The 11,023-nt window shown below is 38.8% G+C and overlaps 1 protein-coding gene across 2 annotated transcripts in view; it reads right to left on the bottom strand.

Annotated features, from left to right (window-relative positions):
* Positions 1 to 317: 317 nt before the first annotated feature.
* The window catches only part of LOC106527071 (protein FAM102B), a 31,580-nt gene continuing 20,874 nt past the window's right edge, over positions 318 to 11,023 (bottom strand). The window contains exons 7-11 of one of the 2 annotated variants that reach the window (XM_014021831.1): positions 7,744 to 7,845; positions 3,863 to 4,091; positions 2,443 to 2,579; positions 2,036 to 2,105; positions 318 to 611 (exon numbers count right to left, since the gene is read on the bottom strand). In XM_014021831.1, coding sequence (XP_013877285.1) covers positions 569 to 611; positions 2,036 to 2,105; positions 2,443 to 2,579; positions 3,863 to 4,091; positions 7,744 to 7,845 — 581 coding nt within the window. In that variant the 3' untranslated portion in view covers positions 318 to 568. The remainder of the gene's footprint in view (positions 612 to 2,035; positions 2,106 to 2,442; positions 2,580 to 3,862; positions 4,092 to 7,743; positions 7,846 to 11,023) is intronic. The other variant, XM_014021832.1, reaches the window with a different exon arrangement.

Below are 11,023 nucleotides of genomic sequence, written 5' to 3'. Positions count from 1 at the left end.
ATATTCTCACCGTAAAAAAAAAAAAAAAAACCCAGAGCTGTCAGGTTTTCGATGCTTTACAGGCAGATTTCTAAATTAAAACGTTCAAAACAATCAGACTTAAAAGGAATGTATTGAGAACACTTTTCAGTRTAGATTCTACTTCATTTTGATTATTTCCATCTGTCATCAACAGAGCCGATCATATTCTTCCAGCTTGTTAAAATGCTTAAATGCTGGATGTTTTATAGGACTTCTTGCACCCAGGTAGACTGACAATAAAAACCCCTTCATGAAAGCTTTTTAACAGTTCAGGTTATCTCATCTCTAAACACTTCTAATTTCCAGATTTATATCTTTATTCAATTACACAGAATTTAGATCCGACCGCTTCCTGCTTCTGGAAATCCTGAAGCATCAGCACGTGGCAGACTCAAACACAAGAGGGCACTATCATACAAAACCTGAGGGATCAGATTTACCCCRGTGCAGCTCAAATCCCATGTGCTCTGCGGGAATGAATTTGGGAATTCAAACAGTTTGTTTCCGTTTTTTAAAGTGGAATCGTTGCCAGTTGGCCGTCCTCCTCTTAACGCTTCATCACCACCTGTTCGTACGCTCCAGCGCCGACCCTGAGAGGACAGGCGAAACATGAATTAGCAGCTGTATTTTACAGAGTACGACTCGGGGGAATATGAGACTTTGCTTTTGTGTGGACCGAATGAAGATTAAAGAATATAAAGTTGCATTTTAAACGGTTTTACTGACAGATCAGCTAGAAAACTGTTGGAATCTAGAGAAATTGCATTTAGTGTAAAATGTTTCTGCTAAAGTGTAATGCAAGTTCATTTGAAATGTGAAAGAAGCATAAAAAGCTCAAATTAGCAGAAAGAAGTACAAAAACAGAAATTAGCAGAAAAACAGCTAAAATAGCAGAAAATAGCTCAAATTAGCATAAGAAGCTAAAGGTATCAGATACAAGTTAGAATTAGCTTACAGATGGTGAAAGTGTTGTAAAAAAAAGCAAAATAATCAGAAAAGAAAATTACAAAAAAGTTGCAATTTGTTGTAAAATAGCTAAAACAGCCAAAATGTGTATCAACACTGCTAAAATGTAGCTAAAATAATTTTACCATAAAGAAGCAGAAGGAGCACATTTGCAGAAGAGAGAAGCTGTAATGGCCTCCAATTTATGAATTCAGCTTAAAATCTAGTTTTATCTAATAACAGCTGAACAGTAGCTAAAATGGCAGCAAACAGCTGTAATAAGCAGAAAACAATTGAAAGAAGCATAAACCCCAATTAGCAAAGAAGCTGAAAGCACAAAAAAGTACAATCTAGCAGAAAGGAGTCAAATTTTAGCCAGAAATAACAGAAAAAGGCTAAAATTGTCACAGGGCAGTTAAAAAGAGCTGAACCAGAATAAAAAGTATAAAATACAGTAAAGATTTAGAAATATTTTGAAGAGTTTTAAAAACGTTGAAAACGGCTCCATTCATTTTCAGTGGGGAAAAATGTGGCTGAAAAAGTGAAGTAGCTAAAGAAAAGAAGTTTAAATAGCTGAAATACTACGAGTTATAGCCGGAATGTGCTGAAGGAGCTGGACGCTTTGATATATGAACTGTTGAAACGACACAAAAATTGCGGAACTAGATAGGTTCTGAAAAAGGTATGGAGGAAAAAAAAGATTGTTTGAATGCTTGTGAAGCATCCACACTATTAAATAAGTGAAGAATGTTTTTTTTTATAATTAGCTTTCAGAATAAGCCATAATAAATCATTAGCAAAGTAAAATAAAGTAATAAAACAGCAGCTTAAACCATGGCCAAACTGGCTTTAGAGCGATGATTTTTTAAAAAATTTTCACCAGTTGTCCTTTCGTACCTATAGCTATACAAACAGTTCTTACATTCAGCAGCAACTCAACTTTCCAGCTACAAGTCCTGGATGCAGAATGTGGAACATTTTGTTGCTTTAAATCTTCTATGCTTCGCTGCAGCTCATAGGACAGTTTGGAGCGTTATAATAAATGAGTGTAGCAGTTGATGATGCTCACCTGGTGGGAAGGTGATGGCTTCCAAGGGCGGTACTTCCTCCAGGACCAACAAAGAGACGCAAGCCCTCCTCTGAAGCAGACATAGTTGTAACCGTCAGGACACAAGGCACCCACAGCCTGCTGTATAAATCTTGTCATGATGAGCAGCCAGTTGCTAGGCAATCTAAAAATAATCACGTATTGACAGTAGCCCCCCTTTTCTTAAGCATTGAGCCGAATGAGAGCTTGGAAGTAAACACAATACCTTCCTCAAAGTTCACACAATGACTCACGATTCATGGGGTAACACAATAGTATCGACTGAATTATTGTTCTGCAATTTATCTGAGCATGAAGCACAGACTCTAGAATAGGGCTGCCTTTTTTACTTGATTTGTTTACATCGTTTCAGAGCGGGCGTCTCTCACCTTCAGCGCTGGAGTCCAGCAGGCTGGGTGTAAAGTCCTGACTCTGTAAAATCTTTTCCACAACATCGTCGGCATCCACCCTCGTGTCGTCCATTCGCTTCAGCTGCGACTCCATGGAGTCCTGCTTCATGGGGTGTCTGAGGAGGAGAATCTGAGGAGTTATTTTTGTGCTAAAAAATATCGTTTGCATCTTTCGTCTTCTACTTTTCTTATGCTAAAAGGGTTTTTGTTCAATCGCTGAGCTAATATCCACACAAGCTTTGTGCACACAGAAAGCTGTTGAGTTGCATTTTTCATCAGCGTGACACACTGGAACTCATGTTTGACTGTTTATTTCTTTCTTACAGTATTAGTAAATGCAAGCCAAAACACACATTTGTACTTCAAATTTTACTTTAACAGCACTTTCGATACGCCTGAATGCACAAGCAGCAGAGCACTAAACTTCCTGCTGCACCGTTTCTGCACTATGCTTTAAGACCCAGTGTAAAACAGTAAATATTTCATTTTTACTTAATAAGTGACTGTAGTATGTTTCCATACTATAAGTGAAATCAAATCAAAGTTTTAAAATTTTGCCTAATAGGAACTATGAATCAGGGCCTGTCTGTAGTAACTGGCTTTGAGCAGTGTAGTCAGCAGTTTTTCTAAAATGCTACGTAAAAATCAAAGTCTGAACTGATTCTTGAGGAGAAAAAGATTCTACCTTTTTATAATAATAGTGTAACACAATGAAGTGCATTTCTTTGCTCATCCATAGAACCAAAATTTTAGAAAAGTTTAATCTGGTACACAGAGATTTGACGGTTCTGGCTGATGCAGGACTTCCTGTCCCACTTTCTTGTTAAATCTCATTATCACTGAGGTTTTGCAGAAACCAGTGTTGCTTTAAGCTGCAGTGATATTTACATGTAAAAAGAGGTACAGATTCTCTTATTTCTGGTTTTATAAAAATGTTGAGGTAATTTTTTCTTACACAAATGAAAGAAAATATTCTTAAATGTAAGATAAAAATAACAAATCTATATAACAAAACATCGGCTGGTATTGTTAAGTTAAGTGCACTTAATAAAAGTTCATATCCTTCCCCAGCAAAACTTATTTACTAAATTCCGGTCTAGTCAGTTTTAGACCCCACAAACATAAATGTTTCTTGTGAGTTTAAAAGCTCTCAGTGACACCACGTAATAAAACCACAAATATGTTTCCGCTGTTTTGCCTCGCAGATTTTGATGCTGCTTCCTGAAACGCGACACAGGAAATGTATCTATCAAAATATCATTCAGCTCATCTGTAGAAGCTTGCCTGCTCAGTCCGTTTTATCCTCATCCCTTTTCTAAAATAAGCCCAACAACAGTTGAATAAATTATTTTAGTAGTTCAAGATGTTTCTTTACTCATCAAACGAGCCAGAGACTCGCCTGTTCAGCCGTTCGCAGGATGAGGAGCTCAGCACTTGTGTTCCTAATGGGTTGCTAGTGGCGGTTGTTGGAGCTGGGTGTTCAGGCAGAGCTGGACAGGGTCTGGACTCTCGTTCCTCGCTGGGCTCTGGAATACTTCCGATTCCTGTTGAGGCGCTGCCCACCGAGTGGTTTCTCCGATGGCTGAACTCTGACATGCTGGATGAGCGGGAGTGACCGGTGCTGTAGCCTGAAAGAAAGGAACATTTCTCATTTATAGTAAACTGATGCTTTTGGGTTGTTTTTGTGATGAACATGACTAACAGATCCTCTATAAAATGTGTTAGTAGTTTTTAGTGCAAACCTTAAAAACAACACACCAGCTTACATTTACATGTAGGAGGAAAAGGATTTTTCAGCCCTACATGAGAGGCCCATTAGAGCTGATGTCTGACCGACTCCACTTCCTCTAATCATTTATTAGTGTCATCTGATCTGGCTTTGATTGATACTCGAACTGCAAGGGTTGAGTATTACTGGAAATGCATGGTATGATTTCCATTCTCCTCAGTAAAAAGATTTTATCTTAAATTTGACCACATACTTTAGTTTTTTTTCCCATTCGGCATTTGCGAGAATAAAATATGCTTTACGTAATTGAAGTTGGAAACTAATCATTTTAATCTGATACGCTTTCAACTCAGTAACTTGTTTTCTGAGTATTGTATCCATCTTTGTATCGTCGAACCTCAGGAGCTTGGGTGTCAGAACCAAATTTTGAATGAAATAGATGTCATTTCCTGCATTCTGGTGTATTTTACCAGGTTCTGAAACATACTATTACATACATAAATAAACACTTGATTTAATAATTATTTCAGAGAAAGATCCCTCATTAAACTACTCTATCACTTTGTTTTAAACTCACTGCTACAGCTGAGATAAGGTTGATTAATGTAACACAATATTAACCAGTGACTTCAGGGGTGCCTTTCACTTTCATACTGTTTATTCTTGATTTATTTTAAATTGTAACATGTCAATGTGCTAAATGACCATTAACTGCACATTTAAAACTAATAATAATAACTTTACCCAATGAACAGGTGCAATATTGATAACCACCAACAGTGAATTTAGAGGGGCATTTCACTTTTTATGATTTAGTGATAGGTCTACTCATAACCAAAAGGAACAGGGCATCATGCAGCCTTCAGAACATAAAATGACACAGAGCTATGGTGACAAAAAAATTAAATAAAACAAAAAACGTCAGTTTTGTCAATCTGCATGTAATTATTAAAGCAAAAATGGGTCTACTGGTTCCTTCCGACCCTGGTACCACCTCAATTTCTACCACTTCCAACTAATTAAAGTGAAAATTTTAATAAGCACGTTATTTTTTTCTTCTTAAAGCCACAAAAAAGCACGTAATTTTTATACTATTCAAAATATAATAAAATTCAGTTTAATCATGCTGTGGATCAGGGGTGCCCAACCAGTTGCTTGCGGGCGACTGGTCGCCCGCCAGCTGACCAGGTGCCTGTGCAGCGCAAACTTGCTGCGGAGCCTCTAGTGCCGACTYTGAGCGTCGCATCCCGGAGTGGCTGGTCTTGTTTGAAAGCTCTGGTTCTGCCCTACAAGGAGAAAGTTGAGTGGAGTCCCTGCGACGTTCCGCCGCGGATATAAGCGAAAAACCTCCAAAATTACGCACCGTCGGACCTCCGCCGGGGTGGTTTTAGCCCCCCTCCCCGGGCTAGGAGCATTGGATCCCGGTGGGGCTGGTCGGGTTTTAAAGCTCTGGTTCTGCCCTACAAGCTGATACTTAAATGGAGTCTCTCTGACGTTCCCTCGCGGAGCTATAAGCAAATTACGCACGACTTAGTGCATTTTACGTGCATTTTTGGGAGGAAATTTCAACCTTCGTTTGCTTCTCCCGCGGGCTCTCACCATCGGATCCTTTGAAAGTGAGAAGACTTTGGAAAGCTGCGGTCCTCCTCTACAAACTGGAGGCGGTTGCAAGTTCCTGGGACGTACCCCCCATGGAGCTATTAACCAATGACCGGCCGAAAAAGGCGCTTTGGCGGGCGATATAGTACTCAATTTACTCCGGAGCCTCTAGCGCCGGCTCTGAGCGTCCGGGTGGGAGATAGTTTTTTAAAGTTCTGGATCTCTGCTACAACCTGGAGGTGGTTGCAAGTTCCTGGGACGTTCCCACGCGGAGATGTAAGCGATCAAAAGTCGTCGGGCGAGCTCCGGCGGGTGAAACGGCTGATTTCCAGCATGGGGCTGCTTGTGCTGATGCAGGGGAATAAAAGAAAGAGATCCAGTGAGGTGGAACCGCGGTCCTACGTCCAGCAACCGCTCTCCCACCTGGATTTAGCCAGAAACCCCTGGTGGGCGATATTTCTGCAAAAATGCATAAAATTCAGAAACCCACCTGATGGATCACTTCCAGACAATAAAAGGAACAGGTATGGTCAAGTGAAACCRGTCCTGGAAGCTCAGCACTGGGTTTTATAACAGCCTGCCCCCTGAATCACTGTTGGGCGATATTTTTGCAATAATGCATAAAATTCAGAAACCCTCCTGATGGATCTGTTCCAGGCAATAAAAGGAACAGATCTGATCAGGTGAAACCGGTCCTGGAAGCTCAGCATCAGGTTTTATAGCCGCCTGCGAGGGAATTTTATATTGTGTGCTTTGACTTTGAAAAGAAAGTAAAAAGGGGCGGTACTCTTGTGGTAGCCATGTTGACCCTGATAGATTTTTGTTTTGYTTTTCCTCCCCTGTATGGAGAGAAGAGAGGAGAGTTATTTGAATAAATGGAGACGAGTTCCCGTACTCCAAAGTTATTTGACTCTGTGGTTCTCACTGGGCATGTTTTCAGCCCTCGTAACTCGCAAGTTACAGTGAGTACTAATTGAAGGAGGTAAAAAAAAGAACCTTTTTGTTCAAGCAGCACTTATGTTTCTCTGTCAGGAGTTAAATAAGGATTTTATCTTTTCTTTTTTTTGTAGGTAAATATATGGTTAAGTAGTAGATAGTCCCCTTCACTTACTATTGTTGCAACGCCTATGCTCAGGAGCTAAAGAAAAAATATTACAATTTTTAGAATATGAGATATTTAGATCTATTGAGAGGAGCCTGTTGAGGTGGTTCAACCATCCAGCAGTACGATGCTTAAGATGAGAGGGCAGGACAACAGAATGGTAAGCTAAGGTTAGATTTTTTTTCAACTTGTTTGGTGGCTCGCTACTGTTGTTGTGTAGTTAAACTTGTGAAAAAAACGTTACAGTCGCTGCAAAGAAAGTTACTCATGTGATGTAGCCCCCTGTTAGTGAACTAATCAATAAGCAGCAGTAGCTGACATCAAATCAGGTCAGTCTGATTGGAACCCTAGCTCTCAAGGTTCCAGAAATCAGGGTGGACCTGGGGCATATGGGTTAAAATGCCGAACCCACGTTTGAACCCCAGCTGGGCCATGCAGTGCAAAAAACACCTTATGTCTCTTGGCTGGTCTGGGAACGCCTTTGAATCCTCCCAGAAGAGCTGGAAGAGGTGGATTTGGAAAGAGATGTCTGGGACTCTCTGTTAAAAGCTGCTGCCCCTGTAACAATCTTCGGAACAAATGGAGGATGGATGGATGGATTGGTTGATGATGGATTGGTGGATGGATGGATTGTTTGACGAGGGATTGGTGGGTGGACAGATGAATGGATGGATGGAATGGTGGATGGATGGATGAATGGATGGGCTGACTGGTTCATGGATGGATGGATTAATTGATAAATTAATGGAAGGATTGATGGATGGATGGATTGGTTGATAGATGGAGGATGAAATGATGGATGGATGGATGGATGGATTGATGGATGGAAGGATTAATGGGATATCTCTACCTGAGAGTTTGGACTGTTGGCTGGCGTAGCTAGAAGTTCGGGAGTGGCCACAACCCCCAAGATCATCTGACACAACGGGACATTTCCCTTCTCGATTCTCTCCTAGATGAGAAAGGACAGAGACATACAAGGGATGGCTAAAATATTAAAGCTCCACAAAGACGTCCTTGGAAATCATTCATTAAACCACAAGTTTCAGGTTTGTGAAAGTTGCATCAGTTCAAATGTGGCAATAAGCAGGTTTTAAAAACAATGACCGGATAACTACAGATCCAACTTTATTCCAACAGTGTCTGCAATTCCAGCTTTTTAAACCCCACTAAGGGTGCGTTCCAGTAGTCCTGGGAAGTAGTAATTTCCCAGTTCCCATTGTTAGATTTAAACTGGAACGCCCCCTCCAGTGGTAATATTCCACTCGTAAAGTGGAAGAAATGAAACTGCCCCCAGWTTCGATTTCAAGATGGCGGCTACTCGCAGCTTTAGAAAGTTAACTCTGTAACGTTTACTATTAATTATCTTGCTTAATTTTTTGTGTATGTTTAATCACTCACACAAGTAGTGTGTTTTCTGTGCAATGCTATACGTGTTAAAATCAATGTTTATTTGCATGACGTACGTAGTAGAGCTCTCTTTTTGTCATTGTTTATATTGTAGCAGTGTTGTACGTAGGTTAGCGGCAACAATACAATCGCCTGTCGGCTAACTGGAATGCAGTTTCATATGGTTTGTTGAGAAATGAGGTCACTGCCATTTACCAGTTCCCGGAATATGATGTAAACGGAATGCAGCATAAGAAACCTGAAAACTGGTGTTATTTAGTGTCAACCATGATGCACCAATAGAAAATGGTCACAGCCAACAAATATAGCTTCTCTGGAATGCACCTATTTATTACACCTTTCTTCTAAGTTGATTTTGTTGCACATAACTCATAATTTTCCAAATGATAAAAGTATCAGGTTTACTGGTTTGATAACTAACAAACATCTAAATTGAACAGGCTCTTAAAACCACACCTAATGAAAAGAACCGAYGGTGCTTTTAGAAGAGAACATCAAACTAACACATTTTATATGCATGCTAACACACAACCTCCCCCCAGACAGACAGACCACATTCCTATTTTTAACCACATGAAAGCCCACAGGTCAGAACAGATTGTAGTTAATCTAAAAAGAGAATTTAAATTATACATGAACTACATTCAAGCATTCAACACTGCAATGTGTTCACACTTCAACACACACTGAGCAAGAGAGAAAAGAGGAAAGGAAGATGTGAAAGGACATGGTTAATCTCTTCTGCAATGCAAACTGACATTAAAGATGCGGTTGCGGGATTTTATGTAAATGAAATAAAGGATAAAGTTACTTTAGGAATATTGCAAAGACATAACTCAAAAATGTAAAGAAACATTTGGATTTTTTATTAAAGTTTAGTTTTATTTCGTTCTGACTTTTCTTTTAATTTGGTTAGTTTTAATTAGTTTTTACAGTGGATTTGCTAGTTTTTATTAGTTACTATTGCATTTTTAATGCTTAGTTTTAGATTAGTTTTTAATTAGTTCTAGTATTAGTTTTTTATAGTTTGAATAAACATATTTGCCAATGCATCCCCAAGCTTGTGATGTTCCTATGAGTTAACTAACCAACAGCTATTTTTTTATTTGTTCGCTAGTTAAAGCAGTCCATTATAGCGACCGACACCTTCCTAAAATAATTGCGTAACTGAATTTTGCCAACAAAGGTCTTGGGCAATAGTTGTCTCCAACCCGGTGCTACCTGTTGCTTGTTTTTCATGAGAACTACTGAGAGAAGCTAGCGTGKCAAGCATAGAAATCAATACATAGAAGCCTCGTTGACTGTGTCGGTCCGCTGCTGTGATGAGCCTGTGCGTCCGTCATATTGGAGGTGGCACCGCTGCGCTGTGAACTACTACTACTACTAATGAATGGACTTTGTTTAACAGAGATTTACGTTAATATGGCACCACAATTTATTCAAACACACACACGTGTGCGCGCACACAGAATTTGAGAAAAACAGGTACCGGTACCAAAAACAATGCATTAAAACTTCTTACAGGACTACAAAATACAACTTTATTGATCCCACACACAATTAATTTATGTTTCATAAGCTGTAAAGGTAAAGTAGTTTAAAAATCAATTTATGTTACACTTCGTATTATTATATGAATTGTAATGAATGAATTTAGGAAACCTGTACAGAATAACAAAAGCTAAACACAAAGCAACAACAGTCTAACAAAATGTTTGAGTGAGCTATTTCATTTATTCGTTATTTTATGTTSAGAATAAGGAATACAGTTGGTAATAAGATCTTTCTTACAATCAAACTTTTAACAGTTTCATTCTGACTAGATATATTAACACAGTAGTTAAATTAATAATATAATAACTTTTTAATAATAATAATACTTTATTAACCCCCAAAAGGAAATTACATTTTCCAGTACAGCCATCCGTTATTATGAGAATTCCTACAAAAAGAAGTCTTGTGTTTGCATTAAAATGAGGAATGTTGTGAAGTTAACTGTTTAAGTTAGCTCACGTTATCTGTATAGTAAGTGTTAAGACTCGCATGTGAAAGGTAATTCTGTCTTATTTTGTTTGGACATCTGAAGTGTTAGAACATTTCCAAGCCGCACAACTACGAGGCATTTTGCTTTCCCCTCTCTGCCACCTCCAATATGGTGGTGACATGGTTATGCCGTTCAGATTCCAACAGGGCGTCTATTGATGTCTACAGTGTCAAGATAGTCATAGTTAGCCATCTTGTGCAAGCTTGATTCATGCAGTTTTTCCATTGAGAAGCATTTCACCTGTTTTATCCCCTGTTTCTACTACAACACTTGCTTTTATTTTTCTTGCAGTCATATTCAAAGAAATCTCAAAGTGAACGTTGCTTCTTTCTCCCAAGTTTTGCTGTTGTTATTTGGCAGACGATGCTGAGCAGCAGCAGACTGTAAACAAGTGTTGTTACAGACCATGAGGTGCCGTAAGCTGCCCACAGCTCATGTGAAACGACTCAATTAAAAAAAAAAAGATCCATGGCTCAAAATAAATTGACAAACACTAAAACTGAGAATATTCTATCTATAATTTCAGTTAGTTTTAGTTAGTTTTGTAAAAAGATTATATAGTTTTAGTTAGATATCTTTTTTTCATTTTATTACAGTTTTTATTTTAGTTAACTAAAATGTTTTTTCAATTTCAGTTTTCGTTATTTAGTTTTAGTTAACTATAATAACCCTGGTG

The sequence above is a fragment of the Austrofundulus limnaeus genome, unplaced genomic scaffold, assembly GCF_001266775.1.
Source record: "Austrofundulus limnaeus strain Quisiro unplaced genomic scaffold, Austrofundulus_limnaeus-1.0 Scaffold307, whole genome shotgun sequence".
Taxonomy (NCBI): Eukaryota; Metazoa; Chordata; class Actinopteri; order Cyprinodontiformes; family Rivulidae; genus Austrofundulus; species Austrofundulus limnaeus.
Note: the sequence above shows the minus strand (reverse complement) of the source record. Positions and strands in the feature narration are given on the sequence as shown.